The 26000-nt window shown below is 42.4% G+C and overlaps 1 protein-coding gene across 2 annotated transcripts in view; it reads left to right on the plus strand.

The window, feature by feature from the left end:
- Window positions 1-7632: 7632 nt before the first annotated feature.
- The window catches only part of tjap1 (tight junction associated protein 1 (peripheral)), a 33286-nt gene continuing 14918 nt past the window's right edge, over window positions 7633-26000 (plus strand). For both annotated transcript variants that reach the window (XM_079249021.1, XM_079249022.1), the window contains exons 1-7: window positions 7633-7915; window positions 14532-14612; window positions 14689-14739; window positions 16221-16387; window positions 19117-19145; window positions 21560-21721; window positions 25490-25556. In XM_079249021.1, coding sequence (XP_079105147.1) covers window positions 14703-14739; window positions 16221-16387; window positions 19117-19145; window positions 21560-21721; window positions 25490-25556 — 462 coding nt within the window. In that variant the 5' untranslated portion in view covers window positions 7633-7915; window positions 14532-14612; window positions 14689-14702. The remainder of the gene's footprint in view (window positions 7916-14531; window positions 14613-14688; window positions 14740-16220; window positions 16388-19116; window positions 19146-21559; window positions 21722-25489; window positions 25557-26000) is intronic.

The raw sequence follows: 26000 nt of genomic DNA on the forward strand, positions 1-26000 counted from the left end.
ATATCAGGCTACCTGGCTATCTGGTTACTTGACTACCTGGGTATCTGGCTACCTGACTACCTGGATATCAAATTACCTGGCTACTTGACTACCTGACTACCTGTCTTCCTAGATACCAGAGTACCTGATTACTTAGCTATCTATATACCAGACCACCTGGCAACTTTGGTATCCAGCTATCTGGTTTCCTGGCTACTGGCTACCTGAATACCTGGACACTAGGCTACCTGGTTACCTAGTTACGTGGCTATCTACCAACCTGGCTATCCGGCAACCAGGCAATTTGGCTATTTTGCTACCTAACTACCAGGCTACATGGATACTAGGCTACGTGGCTATCTGTTTACCTGGTTACCTGGATATCAAATTACCTGACTACCTGGCTTCCTAGATACCAGAGTACCTGACTACTTGGCTATCTGTCTACCAGATCACCTGGCAACTTTGGTATCCAGCCATCTGGTTTCCTGGCTACTGGCTACCTGGACACCTGAATACATGGACACTAAGCTACCTAGCTGTCTGGCTACCAGGCTACCTAGCTACTTGGCCTTCTCAGGCTGCAGCAATGATAAGACCCCAGTCGTTCACATTGACAGCTAACACTAAGACAGCAAACTGTCACATTATCAGCAAACGTTAAGACCGTGAATCCTCACATGAGCAGCTAACGTTAAGAACACGGACTCTCACTTGAGCAGCCAATTGACTGGTTGTTCTGAAATAACAGGTCAGCTCAGTTAGAGATGTAAGGTCACTATGTCTTCTGAATTTGACTCTGAAAATGTCCCAATAATAGATTCATTATTGGAGACGTACATGTAGAAGCAGAAGTAGATAATGATGATTCAGACTAGATTATTACAGTAAGATGAATAATCCAAGTTATTGGATTTTCATGGTCATGTAAACAGGCTGAAAATAAACAGCATGAGACTAAACTAATATACAGCATTTTCTTTTTGTGGTTTTCAGTTAAACAGAGAGAGTAACCACAGCGCCCCCTGCAGGTACATAACCTTCTGACTGTAATGTGGTTCTTCATCCACTAACTGAGCTTATAAACTTTACACTCATAAAACTTTAATCAATGAACAAACAAGAGATAAACATTAGCCAAAAGAATATGTTCATACCTCCAGCTTTGTTCTCGCTGCTTGACAAACCTCCTGAATCCTCAGCTGAAGTCCAGACTGAGCAGCACAGACCAACACACACAGCAACACACAGCAACACACACAGCAACACACACTCTGACCCTCTGCAGCTTATTTTAGAGGGTATGTTTGTGTTTGAAGCTGCAGCCAACGACAAGGAGACTCTCCTCTTGCCTCCTGTTTTCTCCTTGCGCCTCCTCTCTCCTTTTCTCACCTCCTCTCACCTCCTACCTGTTTAGTAAACACACTAACACAGGGCTGCATGTGTGTTAAACAGTTTTCTGTCAGGTGATAATTAATGTTGATTAAAATCAGAACAACAGCTGGAGCTGTTTTGACACTTTTATCAGCTGATGGATGCAACTGCAGCTGAGACACCTAGAACTGGAACCAGAACCACAACCAGAATCATGAAATTGTGTAGAGGTTTAAAGCAGCTGGATTCTGAAAGTCCAATACCTTCCTGCATATTCAGACATAAATAAAGAACTAGTCTAATTAACACAACCAATAAGACCACAATTAGTTCAATTTAAATAACCAGCAAGACCAAAACCAATCCAGTTCACAGAACCAGCAGGACCAAGTTGACCTGAAGCAATTTTGGCCAGTCAGGTTCTGTTGGGTTACATTGAACCAGTCTTAATGACCCTTTTAGTTTACAGCTGTTGTATGTTTGGACCTTCCTCATGAATCGGGTCGCTGTCCAATAAGCTCCTTAACGGCTCATTTCTGACTTCAGAATCGAAGCTGCCTGTCAAACCAGCAGGTCCAGACTTGTCTCACCTGTAATGAAAGAGACAGATGGTTCTTAACCAATTACACAATCAGAACATGGTCTTTGCAGATGTTGTGGAGATCAGAGCCAGCTGGTTCTGATCTCCATGGATGGTCCATGGCTCATGGACCATCAGAACCAACCAGAACCACCCAGAACCAAGCAGAAGCAGCCAAGACCGTACCAGAATAAAGTTCATTTAGATCCATTTTTACTTGGACAGAACATCCCTGCATGTCTTAAATGTCCTCAGTGTTCTGTAGAAATATTAAATTCTTTAGGATTCAAATCCCCTCATTAACCATTAGAACCTTCTAATGAACCTCCATTCTGGTTATTACAGTCTACTAAAACCTCTCAGAACCTTCTGGATATTTATTAGAACCTGAACATTTGGACACAGTAATTATTCAATGACACCAGAAAACCTTGACCAGAACCACCCTAGAACTAAACCAGAACCAAATGAAAATTTCAGAAATTAAGATAAACAGAAACGCATAGATGTTTTGGACTCTGATCATCCTTACTGTTTATTGAGATGGATGGATGGATGGATGGATGGATGGATGGATTTTCATCCAAAACTGAGGGATTCCTCGGCTCACAGGTCATTTTTCACCTCCATGTTGTTTCTAGGTTTTGGTAAAAACCAGGTTACTTTGGATCTCAGCTGTATGGTGAATAAACCATTCACCAGCATGTTGGGTTACATTTGTGTCAATATTGGGTGGATTGTGAGTGGATCAAGAGTAAATTGTGGGATTGTGGGGGTGTTGAGGGGGCGATGAGGGTCTAACCTGCTGAAGGAAATGTATCAGGAACAGCTGGGAGATTCTGTGTTAATTGTAATCTCAGTGTTTCAGACCACCTGGTTCACAATGGCGATGTGTTTATCCAAGGAGAAAAAGGGGGGATAGCTTGACCCCACCCTCACACAGCAGCTGAAGACCCCACCCCCCACTCCACCTCCTCCCTGAATCTCTGTATTAGTGCTACTAAGTTTAAACAGGAGATTAAGGAGTCACATATTTCCTTTATTACTTCCTTTGTGATTGAGTTTCCTTTAGTACGTCTGTCTGCCTTCCTTCCTTCCTTTGCCTTCTCATCTCACTTTTTCTGTCATCAGGTCGGACTCAGCTCAACTACCTGAATCACCTTCTCGATTCACTTGAACCACCTGAAGCATCTTATATATTCCTGATAGAGAAATATGGAGACTCCTTTAGACCAGCTGTTACAACTCACAGGGTTTAGTTTCTGCTTTGGTTTTATATAAGGATATACCTGGCTTTAGACCTGGATTTCACCCGGTTTTAGACCTGGTTTTTGTTCATCTTTAGATCTAGTTTTCACTTAGACCTTTGCATATTCTGCTTTATTTTGTTTTTGTTTTTTTTTAACGTGATTTTATTCCGGTTATGGACCTGGCTTTAACATGCTGTTGTTCTGGTTTCAGAATTGACTGGTTTGGTCTTGGTTTGGGACCCAGTTTTTAATCTGGTTTGAATTTGATTTTTGAACTGTCTTTAATCTGGTTTTATTCTGTTTTGTTTTTATCTTTTATCTGGTTTTATTCTGTTTTGGACCTGATTTTAATCTGGTTTTATTCTGTTTAGGACCTGATTTTAATCTAGTTTCATTCCAGTTTAAGATCTGGCTTTAATCTGGTTTTGTAGTGGTTATGGACCTGACTTCCGCCTGGTTTTCACCTGGTTTTGGACTTTGGTTTTTAACTTGGTTTTATTCCAGTTTTGGATGTAGTTTTGTTCTTGTCATTAGACCTCATCATCCTTTGGCTAATGAAAACAAATCAAACAAAGATAAAAGCTGTTAGCTGTGATGCTAACATGGTAACTGCAATTCTGCAGGAAGTGATCTGCTAACAACACTTAACCGTCCTTCAGAGAGACACCAGCAGCTGCTGGACTGTAAGTAGTCTCCGTTCCTCCCATTCCTCCCATTCCTCCCATTATTACCATAGCTGTCATGTCAGAGGACAGAGAGGGGGTCTGCATTGTTGTGGAACAGCTGGACATTGTCTTCGTCTTTCTGCCTGGCAGAGACACGATCATCTCGACGGCAGCTGCTGTGTTTGTGCTGTCATGTGATCTGATCAGTTTGTGTGTCTGTTGTTCCTGCAGATCATCTGTTCGCACCAGCTGATTGGCTGCTGTGACACGTCTCTCGTTTAGCTGCTCGTCCAGACAGTAAGGAACACCACAATACACACGACACAGTAAACAATATGCAAAACACAGTAAGCAATACACAAAACACAGTAAACAATAGTACACATGAATCAGTAAACAATACACAAAACACAATAAACAGCAATGCACAGAAATGCCTGATAGCATGAAGAAATATACAGAGGAATGGTCTGACATCGTCACACAATAGGAACACCGTACTAAATTACACTTTGTGTAAATTTGTGCACTGTGTGGAAATATCAACTCAGTGAGGACATTTCTGCAGTATGAGGACATTTCTGCACAGTGAGGACATCTTACAGTGTGAAGACATTTCTGCACAGTGAGGACATCCTACAATGTGAGGACATTTCTGCACCATGAGGACATTTCTGCACAGTGAGGACATTTCTGCACAGTGAGGACATCCTACAGTGTGAGGACATCCTGCAGTATGAGGACATTTCTATACTCGAAGTATATTCAGCACTATAAAGACATGTCCACAGTGTGAAGACATTTCTGCACTATGAGGACACTACTGCACCGTGAGCTCATCTCTGTGGTGTGGGGGAATTTCTAAACTGTGAGGACATTATTGCACAGTGAGGACATCCTACAGTGTGAGGACATTTCTGCACCGTGAGGACATTCCTGCACTGTGAGGACATTATTGCACAGTGAAGAAATCCTACAATGTGAGGACATTTCTGCACAGTGAGGACATTTCTGCACAGTGAGGACATCCTACAGTGTGAGGACATCCTGCAGTATGAGGACATTTCTATACTCGAAGTATATTCAGCACTATAAAGACATGTCCACAGTGTGAAGATATTTCTGCACTGTGAGGACATTTCTAGACTGTGAGGACACTACTGCACCGTGAGCTCATCTCTGTGGTGTGGGAGCATTTCTACAGTGTGAGGACATTCTGCACTCTAAGGAAATCCCTACACTGTGAAGACAATAGCCGGTCCTGTTTTTGTTGTTGTTGTTTTACTTTAAAGACATTTCTGGACTTTGAGGACATTTTAGGACAACAAGGACATTACTTGTCCCACAGTGTTTCTCCATTTTGTTTTTTCATAGTTTTATTTCAACACATGATGTCCATAATTAATGAGGTTGCTGTAAATTCTCCTCAGACACATGTGACTCCTCAGAGAACGTCTTTCTTATTAGAAATGTGACGTCTTCTCCTGGAAGACATCAAAGGGAATGAAAGTTTAATGATCTTGCAGGAGAAACTGGGATGCTGCAGCTCAGACACAAAGACGACGGGATGATGAAACCACACATCAGACAGACAGCTGCTCTCAGATCAGATCTACAGGAGTTTCATGTGTTCACCGACTAAAACTCTGAGACGTGCTGAAGGTCTGAACATCTTGACTGATGATGGAAGTCAACACTGCCCTGTGCAGAGGACAAAACACAGCAGAATATAGAAAAATCAAACACTAAATGATTCATACGACGTTCCTGTCACCTCTCTGCTTTACGTCACCACATGAGGAGGTGAAAGTGATGCTGTGGATTTCAAAAGAAAACTACACAAAAAAACCTTCGTTCAAATTCACAGAAAAAAAGAATAAAATCAAAGAAATGTCAGATAAACAGCTGACTAGCCATTCATTATGAGATGACATGGTTGTTGCCTAGTAACTGCCTCAGATCACATGTCTCTTGCACCTCCTCCTCAGTTCATGTTGAGTTCATTGAATGTTTTTACTCCTTCTGTTGTCTCATTAGAAGCTCATTAGTGTCACCTCCTCTAAAGTCTTTAAGGAAGAAAAGAACATTCGGTCTCATGTCTAAATGTCTCACTGACAGTGTGACCTCATGTTTGCCTCTAATGTGAAATCCACTGCAACAGATTTATGAAGCATCTCCTTCATCTTTTTGGGCAACCTCTTCAGTGTTGATGTTGTTTTGTTTTTTAATTTCTGATATCAGTGAAAAATCACATGATTTAGAAATAAAAGATGGTCAGACTCTTGTCTCCCTTCTGTCAGTCTCTCGTCACTGAAATAATAAATCCCTCTTTTTCCTCTGGTCCAGCTCCGCCCCTGTAATTGTAACAACAATTACAGGAACATTAACATTACATCCATTCCTGGCCAAATTCCTGGAAAAAAGAGCTTTTCCACAAACAGAAATCTTTCAACATCAATTAATCCAGGACATATTGCTTTTCTTGTTCTGGACTTTACTGCCACTTGTATGTCCATGACCTCCTGAAATGTCCATCTTCTGTTGGTGTTATGAGCACACCTGGTTCACTTTGTGAAACACTACCAATTGCAATCTTCTGAAGTATTAAACAGATGCACCACCAACTCCCTGCCTTCTCTCTCCTGATTATAAGATACTCATTTTCACACTATTTTCTTACACATGATGAAAGTAAAACTGAATTTCTTTACACTTATCATTTAGTCCAATTTTATAAAAGTTTTTTTTTTTGCCTAAATAAAACCCAGCTGACAGTAAACCGTTGGTATAGATTGTCTTTAACTTGGTGTTTTCCACCTCAACCGGTCCCTAACTACTGCTCACATCACCATAGATATACATATCTATCTATATATATTTTTATATATATATGTATATATATATATATATATATATGTATATATATTTTTTTATATATATATGTATATATATATATATATATGTATATATATATATATATATATATATATATATGTATATAAATGTATATATATATATGTATATATATATATATATATATATATGTATATATATGTATATATATATATGTATATATATATATATATATATATATATGTATATATATATATATGTATATATATATATATATATATATATATATATATATATATATATATATATATATATATATATATATATATATACACACACACACATATATATATATATATATATATATATATATATATATGTGTGTGTGTGTGTGTGTGTGTCTGCGTGTGTGCGTGCGTGTGTGTGTGTGTGTACAGTTGTGCTCATATGTGCTCATATGTATTCATACTCTTCCATTTAAAAAAAGGCGGAATTTAAAACAATTACTAAAATAACTGGAAACTTAAAAAAGAAAAAATAACTTAAAAAATGGAAGTTTAATTTATTTTATTAATTTATTAATTAATATTCATTTTAATTAATTAATATTTAATTAATTTTAATTACACTTTATTTTATTTCATTTTTATTTTCATTTTTTTTCATTAAATTATATATTATATTATATATTATATTATATTATGTATTATATTGTAAATTTAACTTTATTCATTTTTATGATATTGTACATCTAATTTAATTAACTTTTATTCATGACGTCGTGTGACGTCAGCACGCAGGACGTGTTGGGAGTTTAAAGGCAGGCCGGGATTCCTGAGGATTACCCATCATACCCCGCGGGTAAAGATGGCCACAGCTGAGCAAGGTAGCGGCTCAACTTTGTAGGACCAGCTCTGAGCGGATCCTCTGCCGTCTCACGGAACATCTCAGGCGGCTTCTTCGCCTCCCGCAAACCGCTGCTGGGGTTTCCTGGTCCGGTTTTCTGGCCCGTCCCACAGGACCTCAGCGCTTCACCCGGGCCTCGGATCGGTTCGGAGCCCCCCCTCTCCTCCTCTCTCCTCCCGTCCTCCTCCCTCGCTCCTCGCCGGAGGTGCAGATTGGAGCTCCGGATAAAGTTTCTCTCCTTTCCGCCGTCGCGGACTGGTCTGCGGAGCCTCGTCGGACCGCTCCGCGCCGTGCTGACCGGCCTTCAGGTAAGCCCGCAGCGGGTGGGGTCATGCTGACTGAGTGGAGCTGGCGGCTCGGATGAGTCCGGTTCTGGTGTTCGGTGTCGGGTGGTGCAGCTTGTTGTTGCGGCGAACTGGACCACGGTCAGTTTGGAGCTGTTTGCCTCGGTTTGAGGCAGCAGAGGTGGTTTTCAGAGACAGTTCGGACCAGTGTGTTGCAGACGGAACCCCGCTGTGTTCATCGTGTTTGTCCTCGATGTCCTGCCAGACAGAACTCAGGGCTCATGAAGGAGCCATACTGACATCTGAGTGGAAAAACACAGTGGTCACTGTCACACACCTGCACGTCCCAGCCAATCAGAGGGCTGCATGACCAGTAGGCAGGGCCGGATTAAAAGTGCACAGGCCCCTGGGCCCAGAGTGTTTCAGGGCCCCCCTTCCCCACTGCAACGTCGTGAAAATTGTGAATGATACACTGTGAAACGACATTTCTAACATCTCTTACACAGTGGTACCAATATCAACACACCAAGTGGGCGTCTGTGCCCATAATGTAGGGCTGTGGCGACACGCTTTTGTCCTGATTCGATTACGATTATTTTGGGTGCCGATTCGATTTAAATTGCAATTCTCACAATTTTATATTATTATATTGCTTATTTTTGTGGATTAAAAACAAAATAAATGTATAAAACTTATTTTTTTGCTTGTCATCATTCTGCTGCTATAACACCCCAGAAGACAAAAAGATCAATAAAAACAATAAAAATGACAAATTTTATAATGTATGATTTTCTTGTTTGGAAGGAAAAAAAAAAGAGAGAAAAAAAAAAAAAAAGATTTTTTAACAAAAAAATCAATTTTAAAATTGTGAAGCAAAAAAAATCCTTATTTTTCGACTTTTTTTTTTTTTTTTTTTTTTTCCCACCTCTACCATAATGCCCATTGGATAATCCGGCCTTGCCAGTAGGACGAAGACACTGGGGTAAACCCAGTGTTCTGTCGGTTCGACATAGTTTTTAGTCAGTTTTGGCTTCTTTGTGGAAACGGCACACCAGTTCAGCATAAATCAAGCTGGTTCCTTTACCCCCAAGGACATTACAGAAGACTTCAATGTTTAATTGTCATACATTTCATGCAGCTAGTTATGGTACGCATGCGCATTATGCAGACGGTATGCTATTTTGATGGGTATGCCTAAATGAAAGAACACCTGTCCTGCAGGGGTCTCCAGACCTAGAGGGGACCAGACTGAACTTTTATTTTTTTACTTTAACAAGGCATTCAGCACAGACATGCACTGCGAGCACCTTTACTTTACCAATGCAACAACACTAAGTGCAATACTCCAAACTACCTCATGCACATATAGCCTACATTTGTATTCGGTGTATATTTCTATTTAACTACTATTTTTATTTATACTTTTATGTAGTTTTTAGGAAATATTCGTATTTCCTTCTCTCAGCTACTTTCGAGACCTCAGTTCCAATTTTGTATCTCTGACATGGGAATGTGAGCTGATATGACAATAAAGTTCCTTGAATCCTTGCAGAAAATGTAGAATCTGTTCCTGGCTCCTCGCAGACTAATAAATTTATCAGTTATAGATTGATGGGGTGTGAAACAGCTGATTTCTGTCACTAAGCTGATCAGTCATTGAACTTTCAGGTGTGACTCACCTGTCCGGTCTTTTAACCGGCAGACAACTGCAGACTGCATGACAAGGCAGTGATTGATCATGACATATTTTCGCTGGTGGCTTGTCAGCCAAATTGCTGATAATCAATAACATTGATAATATGGATCAGTATTTCATAACATCAGAGCTCATTACCTCATGGTCAGTATCTTCTGGTTATTCCCTGCTTCCAGCTGGGCTCAGGTCATGTGACTCAGGTTCTGACTGACGTACTGGCTGATGGGATGTTGGAGAGTCCGGGTTATGGAGGTCCAGTTAAACCTGTAATGTAAATAAGGTTTATGGATATTTCTCATTTCCATAAAAACTGAAAGAGAGGGGGAAAAAAAGTTGGTTTGGATGCGATCCATAAGAAGTCCCTGCAGAAGTTTTCCAGCAACTGACATTGACTGACAAGACACTGGATTTTTTTTCCTCCCCACAACATTATATCTGTCTGATGCGAAAGTCGTCTTCATACACAGGAGAAAGTCTGAATGTTTTTAAAAGCACAGGTACTTATCACTGTTTCACGGCTGGTTGGGTCAGTCAAACAGCTAAAGAGAGAAAAATAATCGCACCCTTTTATTTTTATGATCGTTGAAAACCCAGATCGTAATTGAGATTAAAATCCGATAAATCGCCCAGACCTATTCCTAATTAGAAAATGTCTTTGATGTTGGTTTGACATGAATGAAACAGAACCATGCTGGACTGTAGGACAGAACTCCTTTCTGATGAGTTTGCTTTCCTTATATTTAGGTTGTTTGTTGTGGTGCATTCAGTGTTTGTTTTTAAAGACACGGTAAAGTATAGAAACTAGTGGTTGGGTCCATCAGCAGTCTGGTGGTTCTTTGATGTAACTGGTCCTGATGATGCAGGAACTGCTCTGGCTATTGCCGGGAGGTTGACGAGAAGTGAGGCAGAGAAGCTGAACACTTCTGTCAGTCGGGTTCCGATCACCTGCTCTATCTTCCACACATCTAGAAAATCGGGGAAACAAGAAGCGATGTAAGAAGTTCTGAGTTCATTTACATCCTGATCAGGATGTCAGACTGTTTTTATGACTTTTTGTTGATCAATACATCTTCTTACTAAACTAATCAATAACGTCAGGTGAGACAAAGCTGGAAGCACAGCGCTGAATCCTATCAGCTACTGTAGCAAACCTGGAGCTGGATCTCAGGTTGCATGACCCGCTGTTCTATGTAGTCATGTGACCCCCTGATCTCCGGCTGTTTGACCTGCTGCTGGTCTGGATCAACAGATCTCGGGTCAGTCAGGAGGAGGAGTCTGCTTGAGGTTGGAGCAGGCCACGTGTTGTGTTTAAATGCAGTTTGGATTGTGGACCATCTGAGTTTTGAAGGCTCCAAACAGAATAATCACAAAGAGAAAGTTGGTTCAGTAGGTTATTTTAACCTGAAGTTCTGGTTAAAAAAAGAAAAATCTCCATCAGTCCATCATGTTCCTGCCATCAGCTGGAGTTCAACATCCCCTCACAGCGGCAGTCCTCTGGCCTGTGATCTGCTGTTGCAGGTGGTGAAGTGAAGGGTCTCCAGAGAGGAGCCCTGAGGAACACCTGCAGCCATGGTGACATAAACCTGTCTTAGGATGGAAGACAGGAGTGGGTTTTTTCTGGACCTGCTGGTCCTCGCAGCAGTGACGAGAAGGTGGTTCAGCAAAACCAAGTTCTGACATTGGACTGGGTGCACAAAAATGCAGGAGTGACGACTGAATCATTTATCTGGAGATTTATAAAATATGTATGAAAACAAGTTACAAATCTGTTCAAGCTGGGAAAAAAAACATGTAAAAATCCTGAATTATTCCCAGCGAGCAGAAACCAGTCGCATCCAGCGTTTAGCTGGGAGGTGTGGCAGCTTCATCAAAATGCCTCGTCTGAGAAACTTCTCAACCTGAACAGAATTAATCATAAATCAGTTCCTGCATCCTGGCGACTCACTTCCTGTCAGCTGATTCACGTTAGGACTGTTGTCTTTAGCAAGTTTACTGGTGAAAACCTGGAAGATGGAACCAGTAGCTGGTTTCCACCAACATGGCGGAAAAGCCATGGTGATGTTAACTGCAGAGGAAATGTTGGCGCCCCCTGTTGGATTAGCCTGATCTGGTTAGATTTCTGAAGAGCTGAATTGAAGCTCGGTGGGCGGTTCCTACCATCGCCATGTTGGTAGGGGCATGCGTGTCGTCTTGCCCGGAAAATCCATATATGGGCAAAGAGGAAGAGCTGACAGGGTGGCTGTGAGCATCATGGTGGATGACAGACATTTTCTATAGTTAAGAGCTATGAGCTAACCTGGAGATAACAGGAGCTAACCAGCTAGCAGAGGTAAGCGGGCTAAAGCTAAGTCACGTTGTTACCTGGCTAAAAACTGCGGTTACTCTACCTTCTTCTGACTTGAAGCGGGAGATCGGGTACCTGTCAATCAAAAGGACATGCCCCGAAATATGCCGAATTTCGGATTAAATTATATTTAAAAGGGCAAGTTAGGAAAAAAAATTCACTCCCCCCACAGTTGTCATGAAGTTAAACCTGACCTATTAAACATAAAATGGATTTTTTTTACCAGGCTGTAAACATGTTTATTTCTGCTGTGAAGTTGGTCTTTTTAACATGGGAGTCTATGGGGGATTTGCTCTGTTTTGCAGTCCCTAGTGGATGAAGGGGGAACTGCAGTTTTATGCACTTCTGCATAGGCTTCACTTTTAACCCCTTAATAGTCACCCCCCAAAATGCCAAATGCGCCTGAAAAACACATACCCAAATTAAATTACATGCTGTTCTTGAACCCTTTGGAGTACATTCAAAAGCATGGTCTCTTTATAAAGAAAACACTCTAAAGTTTTACCCTGAGCTTTCAGATTTCTTGTAACTGTAACCAGCATAAAGTTATTGAAGTTGGAACACAAGGAAATTTCAGTTTTTTCCCCTCGTCTGAATTTCTCTTCTACTTTGTCAACATGCTGCTCATGGAGAGATGGAGATATGGACTGAAAAATCAGATGGAGCTGTAGCATGAAGCCTTTCCTATGACAAGTTAAAATTTGGTGACAATAGCAGCCACAATTATTATTCTATGAGGGCTTTACTGTAAGTATGTACAGGCGCTCCCCAAAGTGGCCATTTGGAGTCTCAAAATGCCACTTTGGATACTCTGACTTCAATAAGCTATACCTCCAGAACATTTCAACACACAGTCATCAATAAGACCTCTAATGAAAGGTGGTATCAAGAGGAATCTCGTTGTATATTCATATTTACTATCGGCATTATTGAAAATCACCATATGATGCATAAACACACTAAAAGCTTGTTTTTATAAAGCTTGCATTATAATAAAAGAGTCAGAATAAGTTTTACGGTCATGATTTTTATATATGTAAACAATATGCCACGTTATGTAATGTAAAGAAAATGTAATAATAAAAACACCATAACATGATACAATTTACATATTTTCATTAGTTTTGAACTATTGTCTGATAGACTGTTTGTAAAAGTAAAGTAAAAAAGCTGGAGAGCAGAATATGTAGCTGTTATGATGAGCAGGGGTCCTGGTGGTCTGAAGGGCAGGAATGTAGGCTTCCTCTGGAAGGAGCTGGTCCTTCTTCATCTGAAGAGCTGCTGGGTTTCCATCAGAATCAGATGACAGACTAGTAAAGACAAACAAGAAGTTTTTATCCCACATTAGTACTGCGACTGTAATAAGTTGATGTTCTAACAGACGTACATCCCTGCACGCATGCGCACACAAAGTATGAAAGCGGTCCACACACACGCAGATAAATCAGCAGCAGCTTATTTTTTTCTTTCTATGATTTTGTATCTATGAACAAATGTTTACAACTGGAGGGAAATAGAGGTGTTGAACCGCTGCGTCTCCTTCATCGCTGCTCCTTTTGCTTCAAGCACACTCGGACTGAACGACACTCGCATGAACGGTTCCCCCGGTCCAGACTCTTACATTTTAGAGCCGAGACCCCGAGTTTTCTAACAAACCAGGTCTCACGTCTTTAGCAGACCAAACAGAACCACTGGAAATACGCCAACAGTAAGAAACAATGGAAAGAAAACAACGCCCCCCCCCGCCCTAGTCCCATAACCAACAGAGTTACTTATCTAAACAGCTTATAAAGACACCGTAGCTGCATATCTTGTACTTACTTTTCATGGTCTTGTCCTTCAGGAACCACATCTTCTTCTGCAGTCAGAGACGTCTTCCTCTGTAAAAATCACTGTCCCTCCGTGTCTGACCACCTCCTCGCGGGTGTATTTCCGCTTTTTGGCGTGTTTTGCAAAAGTTCATACGGAGAAAAAGCGGACAAAAAAGGCTTCTTCTGCTTTTCCGCACGGACACACACAAGTACGCACGTTGTCACAAATGTTTACGCACAGACCCCCTGAAGCCATTTTACATCCCACACACAGAAGCCGCACATCGCCGTGACGGTAATTTTATTGGCTTTACGGCAGTGGGTTCAGAACTGGCATCAGAGCTGGTGGGCGAGGTCTGGAGGCGGAATTGTATGTGATTGTCAGACCACCTAGGTTGACACTCAGTGGGTATTATTGGCTAAGGAAGGACCATGGATCAATCCAGTTGGTCAAAAATGTGGTCAATCAGAAAGAGAGCCTACCAGTGCGTCATGCACAGTTTTATTGAAAAAGGAAACGTCTAAGAGATTGTACGAGTGTGACATAAAAAAAAAAATTATGGAAAATGGCCCGCGGGCGGGCCGCCGACGGTTAAGGGGTTAACCGCCAGAGGCTCCGTCCATCTTTCATATACGGTCTATGATTTTAACCAATTGGGATCAGCAGAGCAGTGCATTCTGGGAAGTGTTGTACAAACCTGTTTCCTGGATCTATTAGCAGGATTTCCTGCTAAATCAGATGTTTGTTCACCTGTCCCAGGTTTAAATCTGTCTCTTTCTGTGTTTCAGGTTCTTCAGGAAGTTGAAGCTTACATCCTGAGAAGAAGAAGAAGAAGAAGAGGAGGAGAAGCTGAGGATGAAGAACATTAGGTGATGGGAAGTGATGTGGGGGTCAAGGGGGGGGGGCAAGATCTCAGGTGATCTAACAGCTGATTCTGTGTTTTAGGTCTCATAACTTCTATGGATGAAGTGTGTTCCGGAGACGTTCACAACTCAGGTACAAACACACACCTGGTGGACTGGGTGATGGCGCTGTTGCAGATAAGGTTCTGGTTTTTGTCTGCAGACTGTTGGATCAAGATGATCTGGATCATACAGAACCACAAAATGGTTCAGAACTCCAGAGAGATTTCTGTAAAACCTGAAAGGATGAAAACGCATCCTAACAATTAGAGGTGGGAAAATTTAATCGAAAATCTGGATTATTTTGCTTCACTATTTTAAAAGATTTTTTTTTTTTGGTGTTAAAAAAATCAATTTTTTATTTTTCAAACAAATAAAATAATCCATTATAAAAATGTTTGTTGATATTTTTACTACTTCTACTTTGGCTTTTATAGCAGCATGATGATGATCCAGCTACTGTGTTGTTTTTTCCTAATTGAAATCAAGAAAAATGATAAGAAAAAAAAACTACATTTTAGACATTTATTTTGTTTTTAATCTACAAAAATCAACAATAACAAAGAATTGTGAGAATCGCAATTTAAATCGAATCGGCACCCAAAAAAAATCGTAATCGAATCGGGACAAAAGCGTATCATCACAGCCCTACTAACAACTCCAACATGACCTCACGTGGATCAGCTGTGCTTCGCTCTGACTCCACACCCTCTGATCATATGTGGTCATAAAATTGTGTAACCTGAACTTCATTGGATGTAGTGATGATGTGACAGAACCCACACCCACAGTGGGAGTGTGGGTGTGTTTTTGTTCAGCTGGACTTTGTGTCACGTATGAACTTTTCAGCACATGTCAGTGAATGTTGTCACAGTGATGAAAAGTCTGTGTGCTGCACAGGAAGTGACACAGCAATCCATGGTCCTCAGTGGCTCCCTGAGGGCGTCATGTGCCACTAACGGGCTAAATGGAGCAGAAAGTGACGATTAGGATTCCTGCAGAACATGCATGGCCGTTCTGGTGGTTCTGGAGGTTCTGTGAACAGACTGTTCATTTCCATCTTCAACACAAACATGATAGATAAATAATAAAAACTTTAATTTGATTTGTGTTTAAACACTTTGCAAACATTTAGTGCCAAGCTAACAGATGCTAACAGCTGTATACATGAGCAGTCTGCTTGCTTGTTACCTAGGAAACGTCCTGACAGCAATGGGGTTTTTTTTTTTTGTGATTAGCATGTTAGCAGCACTAGCTCTTTTCTGTCATTCACATCTACATGCTAACAAGCTAACATTAGCCTCGCACAGATCAATGCAGCCACACTTCCTGTTCTGAAAATAACGCAATCAATGTGTGGCTCGAGGCCGCCACACACACACACACACACACACACACACACACACACACACACTCTGTGGTTGTTGATGAGGGGCAACCGGGCATTGATCTGTACAGAGAGGGAGCATGTTGGATGGTCCGTGGTAGCAGAGTCCAGTCGCGGTGGCGGCGGCGTGGCGAGCAGTAGGTGGGCGAGAGGCAGGTGACAACTCATCAAACTTGTTTTCACAACAGGACTGACCGACCAATCGGAACCAGGACAGGAACGACGCCGGCCCAGAATGACGAGCGCCGCCCCGGCCAGGAAGCCGTACCGAAAGGCTCCACCGCAGCACCGTGAAACTCGCCATGCCCTGTCCACCGCTCCGCCACCGCTTGCACTGCAGCCCGACATCAATCAGGTAAAGAAATGCACCTTGAATGCACCTCCACACCCTCCCCAGTACCACCCCCACAGTCCCAGGTCGCAACTTGGCGTCGAATCTTTGCTGCCCTCAGACAGCGAACTGGATATCTCCAGCCTTTCTAGTCTGGAGCTATGCATACCCCCTCCACCGCTCTTCAGCAGCCCAGCCCACCAGCCCAACCGGATCCACCGGACCAGAACTACAGGGACAGGTCTCTCTGTATCTGAGCACCACACCGCTAATCCTCATCACTGCCAAAGTCCTAAGTATGCCGCAAAGAGCAGAAAGATCCACAGAAGCTCCACCCACCACACACGGGCCCACTTGACTCCGACCGTTGCACATCGGACTCATACTCCCGCAGGCCGGACTCAGACCGCTGCCCCCACTAAAGGCATCCTAAAGCAGCCGGCCTCGCTGGGTGTGGATCACACCTATGATGTCATCAGGAAGTCCAAGTCAGTGGAGCTGCTAGACGATGGTGGCGCCCGCCACCTGCCACCTCACCCTCTGGACCAGGCGGAGCTACAGAAACCGTCCTCGGTGCGGTCCTCCCCGTCGTCCCCAAGCAGGACCAACTGGAACTGGAGGATGCAGGTTCTGGAGGAGAAGGTCCGCTTCTCCAACTTCTTGGACGAGATTACCTGCCGGGTCATTAGCCCCGCCCGCCTCACACTGCTCGGCAAATCTCGGCTCAGAGAGCAGGAAAGCCCCACCCACCAGCGCCTCCGTCACCGTGGCAACAGGAACCGCCTTGTAGATCCTGTTGAAAGGACTCGGCGCTGGGATTATTGGGTCGCCTCAGTGCGGCGACCCAACAGCTGGTGCCAGACGCTGAGGGAGGAGGGGGTGGGGCCTGATGACATCACAGAAAAGGCGAGGTCCAATGAGGATGTGACTAGAAGAGTAAAGATGGAGGCTCAGGAGACAAAAGGGCCTTGGAGACACAAACGTCCTCTGTCCAATCAGTTTTTGCTGTCCAAGATCCAGGTAGGTGAGAGGAGGAGCAACACCTCTTCCTCTTCTTCTTTTTTTTTATTCCTCTTCCTCCATATTTTCCTCTTCTTATTTTAAGTCAGTATTCTTATTGACATTGTTGATCATCACTTAATGAAAAAAAATCTTCTGAGCCTGAATCCCCCACAATGCATCACTGTGACGGTCAGATCCTTGATCTCCTGGTATTGATCGGATCTGATCGGTTTGGGTCTGTAACTCATCATTAAGAGAAGAACAGAGCCTTTTGATTGGCTGCTCCACCTCTACAGATGATCAAGCTTAAAGGGTCGGTCACATGACGCCCTGATGGATGCAGGGATGATGCTGAATGTCGTTGCTGCTTCGTCACTGTAGACCTAGTGGTGACTGAACGTCAGGAGGAGCTTCTGGAAAACTAGGACAGATCTGCTGGTAAAACGAATCCAGAACCGCCTTGATGTTCAGAGGTCCAAAGACCATAACTGACACCTCGGTCCCCGAAATGGTCTGACCAGATCTGGATCAGTAAAAGACTCAATCTGACCTGGACCCAGTTCCTTGCAAAATCCTGGGACCCAGTATTGAATCCTGTTCCCAACAGTCCTGGAACCCAGTCCATAACACACCTGAACCCAGTAGGAGTACAGCGGAGACCAGCAGGTGTTTGTCAGAATGATTTTTGTCTTCATGACGAATCATCTGCATCTTTCGTTTAATGACAGAAAACATAAATAATTTTACTTTTTCTCAGGACAAAAAATTAAAAATGGTCATTTCCTTCTATCATTGTTTTAAACCTTGGTGAAATAAAAAGTAATAAATATTCTGAATTTTATCAGGTTTCTCTTTATTAAAAACTGAAATTTAACTAGTCTACAAACATGTCGAGACTTTTCTTAGCTGCAGTGGTATGTAACAAGACTCCTGTCCAGGGGAGACACCTGACTTCCCACTAATTACACCTCCAGGCTCAACGGTGACTCATCAGTAACATCATTAATATATTATGAGATTATAGAAGTTATCCAAAATGAACCCTGGTGTTTCTGGGAGGAAGCATTCAGCTGAAAGAAATTAAAATCTGTTTGCAGGGTAAAGTTGCATATAAATATCCAGAATATAAAACCTGTTTGTTACTGTGGACAAGGTGTTGACAGTCCTGTCTCCGTCCTCCACATCCCTGCTGGAGCCCCTGGATGTTTTTTCCTTGATAATGTTACCAGTAAAATCTGTAAAACAACAAACTGTCAGAAAAATGACAAACAAAAACATGACACAGTTGTTTTTATTATTTACAACACAAACATTTACACACAACACTGCTAAAATGCAGCTAAAGTTCCTCTTAAATTTTAATTCTTGCTCTAAACTGCTGCTTTTAGGTTTATAACCCCCTCGAATAGCACACGTCTGCAACATGATTGGACTTTGAGGGTGAACTTCCAGTTCTCTTCAGTACAAAAGTCTGATCATGGTGTTCTCTTTACTGACATGCAGACCAGATCCCTGATGTGGGATCTGCTGCTTGAGACAGTCTCGTGACACGTCACTGGTTCTGCTTCAGATCATCTGCTGCAGGACTTCAGGTTTTCATCTGCAGAACTGACCTGGTATAAACACCTGAGTTTCCAGGTGTTCATGTTGTCCCTGTTTCTGGTTTATTATCAGAGACATTTTATGTTCTTTTTTTTTTGTTTTCTCAGAAAACTGAAAGATTGTTCTGACTTTTCTCTGCTTTCTTTCAGGAGGCTTTATCCGACTCGGACAGGATCAGGTGAGTCTCCTCATGTCTCCAACGTCACAATCCAGTTTTCTACAGAAAACGCAACCTTTTTTTTTTTTTTTTTTTTTTTTCCCTACAAAAAAATTTTTCTACAAAAATCAGTTTTAATTTTTTGAAAACTGATTTCTTAAATAAAAACATGCACAGCTGTACATGACATTCAACTCAGGTGAATGAAACACCACGATAATGGATCTTGCTTGTTTTATCACTCTGTTCAGATCCTCACAGCTTGTTTACCCCTCTGTGTTTCCAGATACATTTTTTGTTTATTTCCAAGTGAAGCAGAAACATTCGTCCTCACTTGCATGTTTTCTTTTTTTTTCCTCGGTCCTCCCTTTGTTAATAAGTACCAGAATGTGTGTGTCAGGTGGCAACGCAGACAATCAAAGATGAGACTGTAAAAGAGTGAGAATGTTCTGTTAACTGAGGCTGTGCATATGCTGTGCTAATTACATGCACAGACTGCATCCTTACACACACACACACACACAGAACTATCCCTTTAGACTTTTATTTAATCCTGGTTGTCTAGATGTGACAGGACCTTCTTTATCCGTGCTGTTATGGAACAACCTTTACACATTCAAAAGTCACTTCAGTCTGTAGATCCTGGTTCTGACTTCTGAGTGAGCAGCTAAGGAGAACAACTGCGTGTGAGAACCATGGGCGGACTGGGCATTTTATTTCACACTGCACAGATACAATCCTGCACACCATAGATCGGGACTACTCTGAGATATTCAGGTGGGCCACATTTTCAAATAAAAAAATTATCAGAGGCAGTAAATAAAGTAAGGGAAAATAAATTTATATTTACATTTTGAAAAATAAGTAGTTTATTCATTTTTCTTTTAAATTCAGTCCAACATGACGAGCAAACGCACAAAATAAAATGATAAATTCCAGTCAGCCTATTTTTTTCTCCTAACTTTTAACATAAAAAGGTCATATCAAACTAAACTTCTCGATGTGGTACCTCCTCACATTATAATATTTAAACACCGACACACAGTTATTGCATATTAAACACATCGGTTTGACGCTTGAATGTGACGGCAAAATAAACAAATACTCATCAGTCCAGGCGGGGTTAAATCTCCGGTTTTCATTGTCAGTTTTGTGTTTTGGGACAGAGCGCGACATGCTAGCTAGTGCTACTCTTACAACTTCAAAACACAACAACACAACGCTGGGGGTAATGTTGCTAGGCAACCAAGTGTTACATTCATGGTCTGCACAACTGTAGGATTGTAGGCTACTTACCCCACTCACCCCAAACAGCCTGCCAGTCAATCACAGGGCCACACAGAGACAATTCACTCCCTCGGTGAAATTTAGAGTAACCAACTAACCTAACATGCATGTCTGTGGACGGTGGGAGGAAGCTGGAGTACCTGGAGAGAACCCACGCATACACGGGAGAGAACATGCAAACTCCACACAGAAAGTCTATTGTCCAAGTCTCCCCCAGCCGAGGATCAAGCCAGCAATCTTCTTGCTGTGAAGCCACTGAAAAATATTAATAGAAACTAACAATGATAGTAAAAGGTGAAGAAATGAACGAATAAAATTTCTGAAAAGGAGTTAAGTCACCTAGCTTATTTACACCCCCCCCCCCACCACACACACACACACATACACACACACACACACACACACACACACACACACACACACACACACACACACACACACACAAAAAGGTAGATCATGTTTTTTTTCTTTATTTTGTCCATAAACACCTCCACAGAAGCTACTTCTACACATTTCCAAAGTATCTGAATATCCGCCCATCGTCAATAACAAGCTGATTGGGGGAAAAAATTAATCTTGACAAGTCATGGTTAAAAATGATTTTCTCACTTTCAATGAAATAACTGAGTTCATAAAGCTCTGCTGTTTTTAACCAGTCAACACAACCAGTTAACAAGTGTATCTCCTGGTGGAAAGCTCTAGTTTCCATTGCTAACTCTAGCATGTTCACGTCTGATCTGCTGAGTTCTTTGTACCAGTCAGACCAGTAAATAAACGTCTGAGAAGTAGCTGCGAATAGAGCTCAAGAAGGACCTCCAATGGTTCCTTAAATTCTTTTTGAAAACGCTTCTGTATGAGCTCCTGGATGGAGGAGTTGGATCAATATTTGGACAACTGGGGCAGAAAATATTTATAGGAACTGATCAGGTGTCTTAGTTTAATTAGTTTAAGAAATTATTGATCTGTATTTTTAGAAGATCATAGCTGAGAGTTGATGTAGTCTGGCACGACAGACGTCTTCATCTTCCAGGACAAAGCTTCACATCCACAGGTGGTTCTGAATCTCTCCATGACGATGTGACCCACAGAAACACGAGGTCTGGTTCGGCAAAAATCGTTTCCTAAACCTGAGCTGTTCTCTTACCCAGAATCCTCCAGCAGCAGAATGAGGACCTGCGGCGCCGCCTCTCTCTTTCCACCCACAAGATGGAGGCCATGGAGGCGGAGTTCGACAGCAGCCGCCACTACATGGAGGCGGAGCTTACCCGAACCAGAGATGACCTTGACAAGATGAGAGACAAGTTCCGCAGGTGAGGGATGCCACGGTCCAGACTGGACTGGGACCTGCCTGTTTTAGTTGTGATGAGGATGATTGTGATGAACATGAGTTAAAAGTCAGTTTGGAGACTTCTGTCTCTGAAAACGTTTGTTGTACCGGTTCACCTGATTATTTCAATTAAAAAACCTCTACTACTCCATCAGGTGGTTCTGATGATCCAGTAGTGGAGGATGAGGAGTTTTAGTGAGGAAGGGCTTGACTGCATCACAATTAAGTAAGCTATGGATGAGATGGCATGGCATTGGGTCTGATTCCTGTCTGTGAACTGGACCAGAGGAGGCTACAGGACTCATCTGATAACATGGCTAAAACTGGACATGCATTTGAGCCCTGTCATGATCCCGTCATGTGGATCTAATCTGCAACAAAGCCCAGCAGGGGATTTAGTTTTTGATGAAACTTTAGTCTTTAGGAGCCAGATCCTTCTGTTTCTTCAGCGCTTCCATGTGAAGCATCCTAGTAAGAAGATCTGGGACTTCACTTATAAAGCTAAAATCCTGCATGTCAACTTTTGTGATTTATAAAAACATGACTTGGCAGTAAAATGTCCTACCTCCACGCCAACTCTGACCCTGCCGTACGCACAACATCTGGAGAAATGGGAAACTGCAACACTAACGGCAGAAAAATAAAACCAAAGAAATGATGTGACATTTGAGACATTTGTCCAAAATAAATACAGCGTTTGCAATAATTAAGATGTATATTTGATATATTTGATATTGATCCTCCACCACCAGTAAATCTGGATTTACAACAGAAATGTTAATAAGAACATTAATCACTAAAATATGTTCTGAAATTAAGTAGTTCTTCATGTTAGGAAAATCAGATCACACTATAAGTCGTACAGTAGCTGCCATACTAATAAAGTTCTAAATGAATAATTGCAATTAAAATGACGTGGTCACCCATCAAAATCACCCTTCATTAGGTTTAGGGTGTTATCTCGATACAAAATGCACCACAATGCGTAAAGACGCACAGTGGCTTATCTGTCCCTGCGGGAGGACGTTGCACATAAAACCTCTGGAGTTATAGAATTTTCTGAGATGATTGACTCTTGACCCCGGCTCCAAAAGGAGCTGACAGGTCAAGGCTGCGCCCTCCTTTTCCAACCCAGAGCGCAAAGTAACAGAGCTATGTGCGCCACAATCAGACACGCTGTGGTATAGCGTGCATCAGGCCGATTAAGGGGAGGCGGAGGTGCCTTGATGCACATGAGGGAACCAGTTACATACCTGTAAAGGTGTAGAAGATGAATAACATGGCACTAAATGGAGCAGGTGAACATGACACCTTGCCAAGTGCTGTTGTCCCCAGTCTCAAACCCATCCCCTCATGTTGGAACTAAACGCTGCTGCTTTACGTAGCGTCTAGAAGTGATGCAACAACAAGAGGTGGAGAGTTCCGATTTATTCACAAGTTTTTCTTTTAGTCTCATGGTGGTCAGGGCGGTCCTTATTGCTCCCTATCTCCTGCACCTCCTCCTTGAATGAAATTGTTGTGTCCTCTGCGAGGACATGGCTGCTGGGAGGCACAAGATGGAATCACTTGCCTCCCTCTCTCCAACCACATCTGTAGCGCTGCAAACCCAGCTGGGACACACAGGAAAGTCTGGAGTCAGAGACGTCTCATTTGTTTATGTTCACTTTGTAACGTGAAACAAAGGAATAAACAACCTGTAGGATAATCATCTGGCACGTTTGGTTCCATCATATCTGTGGACTCGTCAGTTTCCCTGCCAGCTTTTAATCTGTGGGAGTAAGCAGCAGCCCCTCCTTCTTCCTCCTGTGGACGGCGATGCGCTTTTTCTCTCCATTTAAATGTCTACTTTATTTTTAGTTTCTGGATAAGTCTGGTCGTCTGAGACATTGGCTGCATCTATCACCAGCTAATACTCCTCTGCCTTTCTGCCGTTGATGTCCATCCTGTGTCCACCAGATAAAGTACCATTTTACAAAGTTGTTCATCAGTATTTCTACCTCACAAAATTTCTATATTTTTGCTTTTTTCATTGCTCAGCCGTCATGGAAACGAGATTAATTTCTATCTGGGGCGTTCACCTGACCTTTTATAGCCAACATGTGGGTGTGACAAAATGCTCCCTCAAGTACACAAAATCTAGTGTTGACCCTGATTTGTAAAGGGGAAACAGACGTGGGACGAGCGTGCGCCCTGCTTTAAAAACTGGGAGGTGTTATTTGCGTCGTATTTCCTGTTTTACGTACCCCACCTGTAGTCATCTTTGCAACACACAGTTTTATAAATGAGGCCTCTGGTCTGGTCTGGCTCTGTGGTCTCTGTTCAGCTGAAGTCCAGCGGTTGAGCTGGTTCTCTACAGGCTGGTTTACAGATGCCTTTGGACTGGTGAAGGTCATTCCCATACCATCTCGAGCAGGAATCTCCAAATCCACTCCTTCAGACCTGGTATCCTGCAGGTATTTGTGTACCTGTAGCAAAACACCTGATGCAAATGATTGATTATTAACTGACTTGTGCAGAAATCGACAACAGTTGTGTGTTGCAGTAGCCAGTAACTAAGATCAGCCCTCGAGGACCGGGTTTGAAGATCCCTCCTCTGGAGGAACTTTAGTCCCTCTCATCAGCTAGATGCTTCAGATGTATTTCCTCCATCACACTGCTCAGTCTGTTGTGTTGTGATAGTTTTTATCTGTAAGCTGTGATGGATTCTGATTAGTTCAGATTTTTTCATTTGTTTACGGATTTTATGAGTTTGCAGATATTTTATGGATATTTATTGACTGCGGTCTGTTATGCGGTGGTGACTCAGTACTGCAGAGTAATTATCTGTTCATGAGATATTAAAGTTTTTTCTTCTTTTATCTGGGTTAACTCTGCTGTGTCTTGGTCCTAACTTGGTTCTAGGCACAAAAAGTAGAAACTGAGCGTTTAGTTTATGACTCGGATTTATTTGATTGTGATTTAGTTCTGACTCTGTTCTAACTTGGCTTTGACTCGGTTGTGTCTTGGTTTTTTCTCTGTTCTGAATCTGTTGACTGGAAGTAAAAACAATGCATGTAGGTTCTAACATGACTCTATCTTGGTTGAAACTTGGTTTTGACTCTTCGTAGTTGGCTCTGACCCGGCTGTGTCTTCGTTCTGATTGAGTTCTGAATCGATGGACAGGATGTAGAAATGAAGTATGTTGTTTCTGACTCATCTCTGACTTGGCCCTGACTCGGCTGTGTTCTAGTTCCGACTTGGCTCTGACTCAGTGGAAAAGAAGAAGAAACTGAGCGTGTAGGTTCTGACTCGTATCTGACTCCGTTCCAGTTTGGCTCTGACTCGGCTGTGTCTTGGTTCTGATTTGGCTCTGCCTAAGTTCTGATTAGGTTCTGACCTGGCAGAAAGGAAATGGAAACTGAGCATGTAGGTTATGTTTGAGTTCTGACTCGGGTGTATTCTCGTTGTCACTCAGCTCTGACTCAGTTCTGATTTGATTTTGACTTTGCTCTGAATTGGATGTGTCTTGGTTCTGGTATCACTCTGACTTGGTTCTGATTCAGCTCTGACTTTATCTTTGGTTCTGACTTGACTCTGACTTGGCTGTGTCCTGGTTCTCACTTGGTTCTGACTGCTGTATCTTGGTTGTACCTCAGCTCAAACAGTTCTGATTCGGTTCTGGCTCGGCAGACACAAAGCAGAAAGTCGGCGTGTAGGTTGTGATTGCTCTAAGAGCGAGCGAGCATACCTAACCACACTTCTCTCTCCACAGACTGCAGAACAGCTACACAGCGTCTCAGAGAGCCAATCAGGACCTGGAGGAGAAGCTCCACGCTCTGGTAACGTCCCCCTCCATCTGATTGGCTGTTTAAACCACTGATGATGCTCAGTGAGCGATCAATAACCATGTGTGATTAAGTTTTGTTGTGCAGTGACACAGATGCTTCTGGTAGAACCGATCAATCACTTTATCAATCCTCTCAGTGGAGACCTCGTCCTGACATCTCTTAGGAAGCTCTGATTGGTCGCTTGTGTGTGTGACCTCATTAATAATGAATGCTTATGCGTGTGTCGAGTTTATTGAGCTCAGTAAGCCAATTGCTGATCGATGTCTAAATGAAAACACACACTGAGGCTGTGTATTGATTAACTGTGGAAAAGTCCTGATTGACAGCAGGATGCTTGCCCTGGGCAACAGCATGAAGTCAGAGGCTCGGAGCACGAAGCTTGGCATAAAAAAAATGAAGGTGGTGCTGAAACGGTTGCCCTGGAAACGGGTGTAA

The sequence above is a fragment of the Telmatherina bonti genome (genome assembly GCF_933228915.1).
Source record: "Telmatherina bonti genome assembly, chromosome: 11".
In the NCBI taxonomy this organism is placed as follows: Eukaryota; Metazoa; Chordata; class Actinopteri; order Atheriniformes; family Telmatherinidae; genus Telmatherina; species Telmatherina bonti.